At 34.6% G+C, this 14,591-nt stretch overlaps 3 protein-coding genes and 1 long non-coding RNA gene across 5 annotated transcripts; 2 read left to right on the forward strand and 2 right to left on the reverse strand.

Moving 5' to 3' along the window:
- Positions 1-474: 474 nt before the first annotated feature.
- Positions 475-2,189, forward strand: LOC123669938 (probable DNA-directed RNA polymerases I and III subunit RPAC2). The gene is made up of 3 exons (XM_045603451.1): positions 475-660; positions 757-857; positions 1,983-2,189. Exons 1-3 carry the CDS (start codon positions 646-648, stop codon positions 2,164-2,166), a joined length of 300 nt encoding a protein of 99 aa, XP_045459407.1. The 5' UTR covers positions 475-645; the 3' UTR covers positions 2,167-2,189.
- A 2,122-nt stretch (positions 2,190-4,311) lies between these two features.
- LOC123670286 (40S ribosomal protein S2-like) lies at positions 4,312-5,757 on the reverse strand. Its single transcript, XM_045603792.1, has 3 exons — positions 5,643-5,757; positions 4,803-5,322; positions 4,312-4,604 (listed from the first exon to the last, which is right to left on the reverse strand). Exons 2-3 carry the CDS (start codon positions 5,319-5,321, stop codon positions 4,338-4,340), a joined length of 786 nt encoding a protein of 261 aa, XP_045459748.1. The 5' UTR covers position 5,322; positions 5,643-5,757; the 3' UTR covers positions 4,312-4,337.
- Positions 5,758-6,215: 458 nt separating this feature from the next.
- Positions 6,216-7,650, reverse strand: LOC123669939. Of its 2 annotated transcripts, XR_006745831.1 has the most exons (3): positions 7,559-7,650; positions 6,749-6,895; positions 6,216-6,420 (listed from the first exon to the last, which is right to left on the reverse strand). It is a non-coding gene; the product is annotated as an uncharacterized LOC123669939 (long non-coding RNA). The 2 variants fall into 2 exon arrangements; XR_006745830.1 differs by lacking the exon at positions 7,559-7,650 and having other exon boundaries at positions 6,749-7,076.
- Positions 7,651-11,327: 3,677 nt separating this feature from the next.
- Positions 11,328-12,332, forward strand: LOC123669940 (40S ribosomal protein S2). The gene is made up of 2 exons (XM_045603452.1): positions 11,328-11,847; positions 12,046-12,332. The coding sequence occupies exons 1-2, from the start codon at positions 11,329-11,331 to the stop codon at positions 12,310-12,312; spliced, it is 786 nt and encodes a 261-aa protein (XP_045459408.1). The 5' UTR covers position 11,328; the 3' UTR covers positions 12,313-12,332.
- The last annotated feature ends 2,259 nt before the right edge of the window (positions 12,333-14,591 follow it).

Here is a 14,591-nt window from a genome sequence, read left to right on the forward strand (position 1 = left end):
AAGGACGCTCCGAGAAGCCTGTGAACGCCCCAGGAGGCTTCTGAGCTTCTGGAAGGAGCTGGGCTGGCTGAACTAGTCAGCCCACTTTTCACGCATAATGGACCACCTTTGCGTCTAAATGCGGAAAATCGAGCCCAACACAAATCGAGCCCAACACTACCCATAGACATGTTTTTTTGTTGCGTTCACAAACTACAGAGGGATATAGATAGCACTAATACCAAAACTCGCAAACTCTCGCGCGCTCTGTTTTATATTCATTTACAGATAAAACGAACCATATGTTTCAATAAAAGTAGAATACATAATTCATTTAAAATATAATATAGTTTAAAAAAAATATCGACTTCGATATTCAAAAATAAATATCGATTATCGATATTTTGAAATTAAAAATATAGCCGATATTTATCGATATTTTTTTGAAAAAATATCGTTTTTTCGATATATCGATATTTCCCTTCCCTATTAAGCTATTGTCAAAGAGGCTATTGTAAAAAAAAAACATGTGGATTTGAATTATACCAAAATAATATTTGTTGTATTTTAATAGTTATTACTTTCAAGATAATATCTGTTAATGATCTGTGATTTAGATGTTAAGAAGCGTTTATTTAATCTCATTTAATTGAAATCCTAGGAATAATGAAAATATCTGAGGTATGAAAAGTTGATGTCATATTTAAAAAAAATTGTTATTGTTTAAATGCTTAAAGACCATTACCATATTTTAATAATATTGTATTTATTTTACAGCAACCAGGTGACGAAGAGTCAGGGCTGACATGCCGTACTTATATTTTTCAAAATGAAAGTCACACGTTAGGAAATGCATTAAAATGTATCATAAGCCGATAGTAAGTGAATTTGTTATTATTTTTATTAATATCTTAGTTTTATTTTCATACCAGATGTCATTTATTTCATACTAACGTTTACCCGTGGCTTCGCTCGCATTGATTTTTTTAAATAAAAAGTATCCTGTGTTACTTCTAATACCTCAAAGAATATGTGTACAAAGTTTCATGATGATAGGTTTAGTAGTTGTTGCGTGATAGTGAAACAAACTTACATTCACGTTTACAATATTAATAGCTGACCCCGCAAATGTTGTTTTGCCATATATATTATTAACCCCCTTAATCCCACCTTATAACTTAGGGATATGAAAAATAGATTTTGGCCGATTCTCAGACCTGCTCGATATGCTCACAAAATTTCATAAAAATCGGTCCAGCCATTTTGAAGTATGGTAACTAACATTTTAACACGAGAATTTTATTGAGAATTAGGGATGCATTTTATTATTTTATACTACCTTGATCTCTGTGACTTATTCCTCTGGGGATAGGCAGGACAAAGTATTTTTTACATCTTATATATTTTACAATCTATTATTTCATCAAAACAATCTTATGTTCTTTTAAAATTGTCGAACTGTTTTCATTTTTATTTGTATATTAATTAACCAGTATTTATTATACCAGTAGATATTGAAAAATAAAATATTATTTCATTTTACATAAAAATTAAACTTGTCAGACCCAATCTTAATTTAACCTATTTTATGTCCCAACATACTAAAATTTCTTTCGAATAGTTACGGCCCAAATCTTTAATCTCTTTTCTGCAATTGCCTGCCACTGTGAAAGCAACAATTTTTGGTTTGATAATAACAAATTGACATTGTTAAAAAATAAAATCTGGATAAAGTTGATAATATTGTGAAAGAAGTTGATGAAACTCTTGGATTTCTATAACCTATCGAAACAGGCTAACATCTCGTGTCATAATTATTAGGTCACTGGGCTGCCATTTTATGGTTTTGGAAGTTATAGACCCGCAACAACTAAATGTTTTTGTCCCTAAATTAGGTCTTTAAGATTAAAGATATTTTTAAATTTCATCAAATTTCTATAGCATTTCATTTCACCATCTCTCTCAGAATGTTTGAAATTATTTGTTCTATATTTGTGTTTCAGTGAAGATGTCCAATTTTGTGGATACACAGTGCCACACCCAGCTGAAGCTAAAATGCACTTTAGAATACAGACTCACGAAACACCTGCACTTGATGTATTAAAACGAGGAATTAAAGACTTACAGAAAGTGTGTGAACACACTATAGATTTATTTGAAAAGGAAGTAAAAGACTTTAAAAATTAATGTGAATTTTTATTTTAGAACATTTAGGTATAGAAAAAATTATTCATTTTAAACTAAAATACCTAGCTCAGTTGTAATATATACTAATGGGAGGGTACTATACAAAGAGGTTTTAGGTTGGTAAATAAACAATAAAAGGGAAGTCCTGCTAAAAAGTGAGGGGTTCTATTAAACTATAGCTATAACTTTAGTTTTGATACAAATACATACAAATGCTCTGATCATTTGAAGGAAAGAGAAGGAAAAAAAGGATTAGGTCACTTTAACCCAACTTTTCAGGACAGCTATTTTAAGGTTAAATATCAATATAAGAACCAAGGAATCTCTACATGATATTAGCAGAATCATGGCACAACTGAAACTTATTAAACCAATCAATCAATTAAGAAGCAAGGAACAATAAAATAAATAAATTTGGAAAATCCAAAAGTGTATGACTCATATTTTCATTTTTATTTTAGTTTATTGCTAATTATTAATAAAATACATTCAATTAGACTGTGATCTTCAAAAAGACTTAGTTTTGAATCATACTGAAGCATATAAAAAATAAATGGACTTGATCAGTTAAGTTTTTTAGCAGTTATTGTGACCACGCCAGTATTCATACATACATTTGACAGCCAGACGTCCACGGTATAATTTTTTTTTTATTTATTTAAAAAGAAATCGCTTGATTTTCCTCCTCATCCCCTTCGCTTAGAAGGTGTGCCATATTCAAACATAAATTACCCTCATTATTAGTGTGGCATATTTTTTTGAATAATTGTATTTATTTTTGTGTTAAAAAGACTTACTTAAACACACTACAAATATAGTGTTAAAATAATAATTATTATAATAATAATAAACAACTTTATTGCAACTAAAAATAGCTTACATAGCAAACCTTGATATTAGATACATAATTATAGTGCAACAAGTGTTGCCGACCCGCTAAATATCGCCAGGAGCTCTGGTCACCTTACTTACCAACAGAAAGAACTGCTTGAAAGCACTGTTATTTAGCTATGATCTTCTGTAAGGTATTACTGTGAGGTATTACCCGTCGGGCTGCTCCATATTTTGAGCAGGAAATTTCCTCAGTCAGGGTAATATGTTTCGAGTGTATGTCGAAGGTATCACGATTCAGACTAACATCTCATTGTTGCGCATAGGCCTTTCTTCATGTAGGAGAAGGATTAAAACTTAATCCACCACACTTCTACTGTGGCTTGGCGGATATATTCCCTACTTGCTTAACGTGTTCTCAGAGGATGGAGGCACGTGGAGACTGACATGGACAGAAAACGAGGCTGAAAATAGATAATTGTATAAACAAAAATATTCACTCTCGAGCTGTAACGGAATCCACGATAGCAGATGTTGAGACACTGTCGACATGCAACGAAAAAACTTTTTTACTCTTCGATTTTGAAGTTATTCTAATCCATTTAAGATAGGATCAAGACTATTATAAACTACTCATAAACGGATATTGTCTTTGCATATTCATTTGAAAAAAGGCTAGTATTTAAGTACCCTACTGTTAGAAAATCGAATATATCTTATCTAGTTAAGTACCAATAACAAATAAAAAGTAAAGATTCGAGTTACACAGGTTATCCTATAATCGTATTTTATTTCTATGATCGCTTAGTAGTCAATATACTGAAACTTACAAAATAAAAAAATACTGAACTGCAATATTTTTTGCTGTGTGCTTTGTGCTGTGTGGCTAAGGCACTAAAGAATTTAGCCACCCCCTCTCTTCTCGTGGATGTCGTAAGAGGCGATTAAGGGATAACAAGGTTCCACAACCACCTTGGAACTTAAAAAGCCGACCGGTGGCGGGATAACCATCCAACTGCTGGCTTTGAAATACACAGGCCGAAGACGGGCAGCAGCGTCTTCGGTGCGACAAAGCCAGTACTGCGGTCACCAACCCGCCTGCCCAGCGTGGTGACTATGGGCAAAACACATGAGTACACGTTATTTTTGGCGTAAACTTGTGGAGGCTTATGCCCAGCAGTGGGCTGTTTAGGCTGTAATGATGAATATTTTTTGCAAATGTGTCAATATAAACTTATAACATCATTCATGTATTTTTAAATCATTAATTTCAGGTTAGAAATTTTAAATTAATAAATAAATAAAACAACAGTCTACATGGGATTTATTTATTCCTTTGTTTAGACTTTGAATTCGGAATATGGCGACTTGGTCAATGGAATATCCCTCCACAAATCTGGTGTCAGGTAAGCATAAGTCTTAGCTATAGCTGCATAAGTAGCTTTAGCGAAGTTGCCAAGAGTTCCAGTAGAACCACGAGCTGAAGTGTAACAGTCTTGTACACCAGCCATCTGAAGCAGTTTCTTAGGAACTGGAGCAGACACGATACCAGTACCACGAGGAGCGGGAATCAGACGCACAGTAACTGAACCACATTTGCCAGTAACCTGGAAATGAATTTTACAACAATTCATTACTCATGAATAAAAATAACTAAAATATGTTAAATAACAAACTTAATTTCAGACGCATTATAGTATCAACGGCGAGGCCTCAAAGATTATACCGCAAATGTAATTTTATCAGTTTCATCATTAAATATTCATTCGTAAAAAATTAATTAATATATATTGATGTATGTGTACCTTGCATGGGACAGTGTGTGGTTTGCCGATTTTGTTTCCCCAGTATCCTCTTCGCACTGGTAAAACAGACAATTTAGCCAAGATGATAGCGCCTCTAATGGCAGTTGCCACTTCCTTGCTGCACTTGACGCCAAGACCAATATGTCCGTTGTTGTCTCCGATTGCCACGAATGCCTTGAAACGTGTGCGTTGACCGGCACGTGTTTGCTTCTGAACGGGCATGATTTTAAGCACTTCATCGTTTAACGAAGGGCCGAGGAAGAAGTCGATAATTTCGAATTCTTTGATGGGCAAGGAGAACAGGTAGATGCTCTCCAATTTATCGATCTTTGCCTCTCTAACGAGACGGCCCAACTTGGTTACTGGAACCCATTCCTTTTGGTCTTCCTTGCCACGTCCGCGACCGCGACCACGTCCACGGCCGCGACCGCGAGGCCCACCGCGACCTCTATCGCCACCACGAGATCCAAAGCCACCGCGAAAACCGCCACGACCACCGGCTGGAGCTGCGTCCGCCATTCTACAATATAACACGACTGTGAATGTGTCATCTTAATGAATAAAAGTTTATCATCTAAAATGTAAAAGTCAGACGCATAAAGGACATCACTGTGTAAAAACACTATGGTTTAATTAACCGCAAATGAATATTTTGGCTTCATCATGAAAATATAAAATTCCACGTGTTTTGTTAGGTTATGTTCAGACTATGAAATTACAGCATATCTCGAGAAAACAAATTTTTATCATATTATTCATTTAAGTCAATATAAATTAATATATTTTAGTTATTATTCAAAATTTAACCTTAAAATCTAGACAAAGGGAAGAAAAACTTACGTTGATTCGTGAGCTCGAAGCGACGGTCAAATTCAAAATGGACGAAGCTGGTTATTTCATTCGATATTGAGGGAAGGAATGAAGTTTGGAATGGAATGTTGTTGTTTATGGTTAATGCATTATGAATGAATGAAACTATCATTATTTTTATAATGATATCGTCATATAAATTTATTTCATGATATTTTTCTGATTATTCGTATTTGTTTACAATATTTTAAATTAAATAGTAAAACCATATCTTGACAATATTTTATTTTTACACAGTAGGATATTCTTTCAGACAATGAAAAATTAGAATTATATTTGAGAAGAATGAATCAATTTAATTAATGGCTTCATAACTTATAGCCTAATTATCTAGTTTTTGAAAAATTACGGAAATTCTTACAGAACGCCTAGTGTTGTCGGCGTACTAATAGATTAGCCAAACACACTATACGTGTCGGTCAAAGAGTAGAATAACTTGCATACAAAGAAGTCGGTGCTGATTAACGTATTGTGCAACATACCTACATTTCTTATTTAAATACTCTTCTGCATTTTAAATTTAGTATATAAATTAAACAATACTTTCTATTCAAAATTTTCATTTATTTCAATTAGTAGACTATTCATTTAAAAATATGGGGAGATATGCCATAACTTTTATTGATGGAATATTTCTCCAAAATCTGATGTCAGGTAGTCTATCAGAATCATAGTCAACTGTAGCAGACAAGACCACGTAAAACATCAAATCCACTATCCTTACTACGCAATCCATTCCATTGTCAATCTACAACAAAGACAAAATTTATTAAAACAACACGGCTATGATCTAAAAATTGCACATAATAGTGTCAAAATTATACGCTTATCGGACAGCACTGTGCGTAAACACTTTGATTTCATTTTACCACAAAGGAATATTTTAACTTCACAATAAAAATGAGATAATACTGCACATGTTCTACAAAACAATGTTTAAAAAAACATCATCTCATTTCTTTGTTCAATTTAAAATTGTCAATATAAACTAATAATTTGAATTTAAAACTTACGTTGTAACGAGCTTGACAAGTTAGTTAAATTCTTAGTAAAAAAGTTAATGTTCTCCAACTTACCTATCTTTGATGACATGACGCAATTTCCTATTTGGAAGCCGATCCTGTATTTTTTTTTTTTTTTTTCGTAAACCCATCCAGTCACGACTACGTAGAATGGTGAAACACCACACGCTTGTCATTACTGAGATCCATGACGCTGCCAATCTACAAAAAAGGCACGTTTATTTAAACATTATAATTATGATTTCAAAATTATCATCTAATGTTATCAAAATCAGACGCATTCCGGAGAGCACTGTGTGTAAGCACTTTGATTTAATTTTACCACAAATGTTACATTTTGACTTGATTATGAAAATGTCAGGCTCTACGTGTTGATAAAATGCAAAAGTATTTAATTTTAATAAAAAAATATATTTTCCTTTGTTAATTTAAAAACTACTTTTTAAATGATAGCAGTAAAAATTCAAGTTACTAACATTATTATTTTATTATAATATATTTACTGGGCACAGGCCTCTTTCCCCATGTTGGGAAAGGATCAGAGCTTAATTCACCACGCTGCTCCAATGCGAGTTGGCATCATAAATCAATCGCAATCAGGCGTAGATGGTAAAAACCGGGACCGACGGCTCAATGTGCTCTCCGAGGCACGGCGGGGAGACCCACAAGGACTACACAAACACCCAGACCACGGCAAACACCTGTATTGCCAATGCAAATGTTTGTCATGTGCGGGGATCGAACTCGCAACTACCAGCGCAACAGGCACAATCCATGACTGTAACCGTTGCGCCAACACGGCATCATGTAAACATGTAAATTAAAACTAAAAAAATGGAATTTAGACGGGAGTATAACACTTACGTTAATCTGTGATTTTGACAAGAAAGTCGAATTCAAGTCGAATTCAAAATAAACGGAGATCAGCGTAGTTGTTTCCTACGCGAATGGAGTAAGAAATTAAGAATAAAGTTTGTTGTTGTTGTGTGTGTTGCTTATGGTTCATTCATATCATTCATTTAATGATGATCCATTCATTTCATAACAAAAGATAAGGAAGGTATTAGTTACGTAGATAATATAATACCGTAATACGGGTGAATAAAAATCGCATGGTCAATCGGGACAAAACTGTGTTAAATTGAAATCTAGAAGATTTATATACATACATACATAATACGATTAATAAGTTTTGTTCATAAGCGTTTTACAAAAAAAATGTTTAAAATAACAATTAATTTGTTATAAATATACTCATGAAATATTGGGCATTAAAACCTTTCACGTAATAGGCATCAAATCTAAATGTAATAGGGATAGTTTCAAATAATTTATGTTTCCAGTCTTATGATTATTTCCTTTTGTCACTATTAATCTTGTTTAAAAACTTCTTATTTATGTAGTATGATCTTATGTATGTTTATGTATGTGTATGTAAACAATCTATCTATATACATATGTATTTATGCATGTCCATTTATTGAGATGTTTCACATTATTTTGTATAACATTAAACTGTATTGCCCTTTATAATACTTTGCCTAAAGGTTGCTTTGTACATTTTTAACCGACTTCCAAAAAAGGAGGAGGTTCTCAATTCGACTGTATTTTTTTTTTTTTTTTTTTTTTTTTTTTTATGTATGTTACATCAGAACTTTTGAGTGGGCGAAGCGATTTCGACAAATTTTCTTTTAATCGAAAGGTGGTGTGTGCCAATTGGTCCCATTTAAATTTATTTGAGATCTAAGAGCTACTTTTCGAGCTATATCTAATAATGCGTTTTTACTTGACGCTTTTTTCGTCGACCTGCATTGTATTATACCGCATAACTTTCTACTGGATGTACCGATTTGAATAATTCTTTTTTTGTTAGAAAGGAGATATACCTAGCTTAGTACCATGATATGGAAACCAGGATCTGATGATGGGATCCCAGAGAAATCGAGGGAAACTCTTGAAAATCCGCAATAACTTTTTACTGGGTGTACCGATTTTGATAATTCTTTTTTTGTTGGAAAGGGGATATCCCTAGTTTAGTACCATGATAAGGAAACCAGGATCTGATGATGGGATCTCAGAGAAATCGAGGGAAACTCTCGAAAATCCGCAATAACTTTTTACTGGGTGTACCGATTTTAATAATTTTTAATTTAATCAAAAGCTGATGTTTGTCATGTGGTCACATATAAATTTCATTGAGATCTGATAACTACTTTTAGAGTAATCTTTGATAACGCGCAGTTACTTGAGTATTTTTTCGTCGATCTACGTTGTATTACTCGTCGATGTAATTGAAGTCGGTTTTTTTTCGTTTGCGAGCAAACACAATTTATTCTACCAATTATTGTTAATGTAGCTTGTGTGTTTTATTTCTTGTTTGGTGTACAGTAAAGTACAAATAAATAAATAAATAAATTTAATAAGTTTATACCTAATCAATTTAATAAATTATAAAATATTTGAAACCATATTTATTTGGATTTGACAGATAGGTTAAAACTTATAGTTAAGGGATTAAAAAGAATTACTTACGATTAAATAGACTCATCAAGTTACCCACGGGAGTTGCTCCTACTGGGTGCATCCCCGGGTGGTAGATAAGGGAACGCCACTCGCTTGCGAGTGGTAGGGGTCTTCGGATGTCCGCCAACCAAACCCGCAGAGGAGGGAGCGAAAACGCATCGGGAACCTCGGGCGGCAGTCCTAGGTGTACGACCTGTGACCACAAGTCCCTTTTTTACGTGGGAAAAATCCATCATGGATAATCTCCGTCGTGGGGGCACCAGAGGGTTATGTCAGACTCCTACTGACTAAAAACCACCACGTGCGAGCAGTTGTCCACCTGGGTGGGGCGAGATGGGGTCGCGTTAGCATTCGAAACCTCGCCCCGGCGGTAGGCCCAGACAAAGACTCCGGGCCCCGACACAATGGTGGGGTGGCCTCGCTCACAACAAGGCTCTCAGACGTGTGGGGTCGTGTCGTCCGGCCGGCCGAAGTCCCCCGACTGTCGGCCGGTGACCCCGCTATTACAAGGGGGGAGGAGGTGGGCAAAATGTCTCCTCCTTGTCCCCGTACGTCTGTGCCAGAGTGGGTCAGCAGAGACATCCTGGCCCACTCCGCGGCCTCCTTCTGCCTCCTTCATTATCTCTTCGCAGAAGGAGACCGCCGTCTGCCACGATCTCTCACTGTCGAGCATGGCTTTTATGACCACAAGCCCCTGGGCCAGCCCTGGACCACCGGGGGAGTCTGACAAACTCATCTCCCGGCTTGAAAAGGTTGGTTCGGGGGTGGGTTACGAATGGCACGAAGGTGCTGACGTTGAGGGTTGGCTTTGAGACGACGCGGAGAAGTGGGGGTCGTGTTTACTCCCCCCAAGTGGAGAACGGGATGGGTGGGTTCTCTCACCTGCCCTAAGGCACGACAGCGCATTCCTTAACCCCGAGAAAGTAGTTCGATGGACTATTGGGCTATGGCCACCCCAGTATTTATCGAACTAGGTTGGCACTGTCCACCCTGGGCTACGCCAGTCTACTGGGATAGGTAATACTTGATTACTGGGGCACCGGGGTGGAGCGAGATTCTAAAGATCTATCTATATCTTTATCTATCTGGAATCCATCTGTAATCTATCTGTATCCAGATAGCTCAGATAAAAATAGATAAAAATTGTATGAAAATTTTGGAATCGCTGTTTCAAACACACAATAGTTTACAATAACTTCCCATACAATAATCGTTGTTTATTCGTACCTTTCAGCTGGGCATGTTTTATTCCACGAACATATTATAGAATTTTTTATTATTTGTAGTATAATAGAGGCAGATTAAAAAGGAAAAAAGAAATGATTACTAATAGTATCGTATCTCATAAATATATCTCAATAATATAGAAAATTCACCGTGTGTAATTTGAATTCTTAACTCTTAACCGTTTTACGGTGGTAATTTATTTTACAAATATTAATTATTTTGAATAATAAAACAATTAAAGCTTTTTTTTAATATTTTAATTATTTTTTTTTTTTTGATATAGTTCAAACCACTTTTATTTGCATAAAAAATTAAACATAGAACAATGAATAATTTATTATTTTTTTAAATACTTGTATTAAATTATTCGATATTATTCGAATCATAGTTAAATCGATAGAATCGATCGATCGATTGTCTAAATTACTAAATTTCGTTCATTCTTGATGAATGAACAACAAAAGCGCCATTCGGTAGTAGGCAGTTAAGTATCTTAGCCCATTTTGAATTTGACCGACTCATCGAACATACGGTATAAGGTATGTTGTGTTACATTACCTACTTTTTACGTTTTAAGTTGTTACTATTCCATAGAAATTATTTTTTATTACGAACTCTAAATCGTATCGCTTAGTTTAACAAAGATACTTTATGTTTTTAAGAAATTTGTGATTTAAACATGACCGAACAAAACACGTGGAGAAACAGATGAATTGTATTTTCGTGATGAAGCCAAAATTTTCATTTGCGGTTAAATTAAATCAAAGTGTTTATACACAGTGATGTCCTGAATGCGTCTGATTTTATATTACGTAATAACCTGTAATAAAACAATATTTGTAACCATGTTTAAAACGTAAAATGCAATTTATTATTTTTACAGAATGGCGGACGCAGCTCCAGCCAGTGGTCGTGGTGCTTTTCGCGGTGGCTTTGGGTCTCGTGGAGGTGATAGAGGCCGTGGTGGACCCCGTGGTCGTGGCCGTGGACGTGGTCGTGGTCGTGGGCGTGGCAAGGAGGACGCAAAAGAATGGGCTCCAGTAACGAAGTTAGGCCGTCTCGTCAAAGATGGAAAGATCGATAAACTAGAAAACATTTATTTGTTCTCTTTGCCCATCAAAGAATTCGAAATTATCGACTTCTTTCTCGGTTCTTCGTTGAACGATGAAGTGCTTAAAATCATGCCCGTTCAGAAGCAGACACGTGCTGGTCAACGCACACGTTTCAAGGCATTCGTGGCAATCGGAGACAACAACGGACATATTGGTCTTGGCGTCAAGTGCAGCAAGGAAGTGGCAACTGCCATTAGAGGCGCTATCATCTTGGCTAAATTGTCTGTTTTACCAGTGCGAAGAGGATACTGGGGAAACAAAATCGGCAAACCACACACTGTCCCGTGCAAGGTAAACATACATTAATATATATTAATTAATTTTTTACGAATTAATTTTTAATGATGAAACTGATAAAATTACATTTGCGGTATAATCTTTGAGGCCTCGCCGTTGATACTATAATGCGTCTGAAATTAAGTTTGTTATTTAACATATTTTAGTTATTTTTATTCATGAGTAATGAATTTTTGTAAAATTCATTTCCAGGTTACTGGCAAATGTGGTTCAGTTACTGTGCGTCTGATTCCCGCTCCTCGTGGTACTGGTATCGTGTCTGCTCCAGTTCCTAAGAAACTGCTTCAGATGGCTGGTGTACAAGACTGTTACACTTCAGCTCGTGGTTCTACTGGAACTCTTGGCAACTTCGCTAAAGCTACTTATGCAGCTATAGCTAAGACCTATGCTTACCTGACACCAGATTTATGGAGAGATATTCCATTGACCAAGTCGCCATATTCAGAATACAAAGTTTAAATAAAGAAATATATCAATTACTAACAGACTCTTATTATTTTATTCATACAAGAAAAATAAACTCTTATTTTGAAATGAGTAACATTTATTTAATACTAGCCTTGCCCGCGACTTCGTCCGCGTGGAATTTAGAAAAATAGTTATTGTACAGTTAGCAGAGTTACGCAACGGTAAGCAAGTTACATCTGCTAGCTCTACTATGTGCCAGTGTCAGTCACGCTAAAATCAGTTCAGCTGTTTCAGAGATTAGCCGGAACAAACAGATAGAAATCATAAAAAAATGTTATTTTGGTAAATGTACTTTGTATACATCATACATATGAATCTAATAAAAAGCGGTTATTTTAATATTACAAATACATAGACACTACAATTTTATTTATTTCTATAGATCGGGATAGATATATATATGTGTAATTTTATTGATTATTCTATCATCTATATCATTATATAGCTGAATTCAAGCTTATCTTTCAAAGTTTAACATTTATTTTTACTTTGCTTGGCAGCTGAAATAAATTAGGTAACTGTATTAAAATTAATGATACTGTCAAAGTTTATAATGCTGTTGTCTATCATGAATCATTATAATTGAACGAATGAAACTAAGAAAACTAAAAACCGATTTTGTAGCGATTCGCATCCATTTCGCATCATACAAAACTTTAATAAAAAAATATACCGTAATCTTTATATTATCGCTCATTATTGTTTTAGAAGATGCAAAGAAACAATTTCCTAAAAAAAACATGCACAGTATTTAAAAAAATGTGACAAGTGACATTTAATATATTTTTTTATCCTAATTCCTAACCTTTATCAGTGTTTAAATTCTTTTTTTCATAATTTACGTTTTTTTATGTAAAGGTTACTTTTATTCTTACTTTTCGATAGATTTTCTTTTAGTATAAATAAAATAATGTTATTTTTATTCTCATTAAAAACAATACCAATGTAATAAACTACCTATTTTCAACATTTGTGACAATGAAATTGAAAATTCAGTAAAAAATATGACTTTATTAAGTAACTGCAATATCAAAAGTAAACGATCTGTTTTCTAATTATAGTTACTACTATATTTCTTTATAACCAATATTTAATGCTTTACAGTCTGCTTTGTGTATCCATGCTGTAAAAAAGACAATTTTTTTACTAATAACTTGTTATTTTAGTAAATATGTGTTAACAAGTTGTTACTTAACATCTCATTCATAGTCTTGCCCTGAATATTGTTACAAACATTTTTCTATTGCATAGCATGATTACTAGTGTGTAAGTTTAATATACATTAATATAAAACTATTAAAAATATATAAAGCCTATTCGAAGTGGTCTCCATTGGCTGCTATACATTCCTTTAAATGTTGAGACCATTTATCAATAAAAGCACGCACTCTTTCCATGGGAACATTTCTCACTACCCAATCATATGGATTGTTTTAGGGACTCCAAATTGTCATGGCATTTAAAGCGAGCCATACTCTCTAAAACTGACCTAAAATCATAATCCAGAGGATTAAGATAGGAGCTAGATGACGGCCAGTCTTCAGCTCTGATGAAGTAGAAATGTTAGTTTCTAACCAAGAATGGGTGGATCGAGCTTTATGATCTACAGCAGAGTCAGGCTGAAAGGGCCATTCTTGGTTATTGAACATGGTGTTGTTAAGGGGCTTAACTACCTTCTCAAGAATGTTATCTTGATAGACTTGTGCCATTGTTTTGATACCATTTTCACAAAAGTATGGCTCAGTCTCTCCTTCACACCCCACCAAACCATCACTGAAGACGGAATGCCCATGTTGTACTCTGTTGACTAATTAGAAAGCTTTGAGCATAAATAATGTCATTTTGATTGTTAAGATATTGCTCAATTATATAAATTTTTCATCTGTAAACAAAAAAAATCTGTGATCTCCCTTTGCGTACAGCTTAAGTTGTTTTTTTTTAAATTATCATTTAAGGAATGACCAGAACTTCTCTTACAGACTGCAAGTCCTAAGCTACTTTTAAAATATGCGACATGGTTATAGGTGCTATCTTCTTCTCTCTAGATAAAATCTTTTGCTTTCGTACAGGATTTCTTCTGATTCTTTCCCTTACTGCTATGGTTGCCTTTTTCTAACAAATACTAGCTGGACGGCTAGATCTTTTTCTGTCACAAACAGAGGTTTTATTGTACCTATCAATAGCCCAGTGACAAACATTGACTAAGCATATGGAGAGTATTAAAAAATTATATTTGGCTCCTTACCTACTTTGTGTAATGCAATCAAGGC

This window comes from Melitaea cinxia, chromosome 4 (assembly GCF_905220565.1).
Source record: "Melitaea cinxia chromosome 4, ilMelCinx1.1, whole genome shotgun sequence".
In the NCBI taxonomy this organism is placed as follows: Eukaryota; Metazoa; Arthropoda; class Insecta; order Lepidoptera; family Nymphalidae; genus Melitaea; species Melitaea cinxia.

What these genes read in the sequence shown, in the direction of transcription:
- LOC123669938 (XM_045603451.1), top strand. An exon ending in AAATGTATCATAAGCCGATA is followed by an intron (nt 858 to 1,982) that starts GTAAGTGAATTT and finishes TTTGTGTTTCAG; the next exon opens with TGAAGATGTCCAATTTTGTG.
- LOC123669940 (XM_045603452.1), top strand. Translation starts at nt 11,329, where the DNA reads ATGGCGGACGCAGCTCCAGCCAGTGGTCGTGGTGCTTTTCGCGGTGGC. An exon ending in CACACACTGTCCCGTGCAAG is followed by an intron (nt 11,848 to 12,045) that starts GTAAACATACAT and finishes ATTCATTTCCAG; the next exon opens with GTTACTGGCAAATGTGGTTC.
- LOC123670286 (XM_045603792.1), bottom strand. Translation starts at nt 5,321, where the DNA reads ATGGCGGACGCAGCTCCAGCCGGTGGTCGTGGCGGTTTTCGCGGTGGC. An exon ending in CACACACTGTCCCATGCAAG is followed by an intron (nt 4,605 to 4,802) that starts GTACACATACAT and finishes ATTCATTTCCAG; the next exon opens with GTTACTGGCAAATGTGGTTC.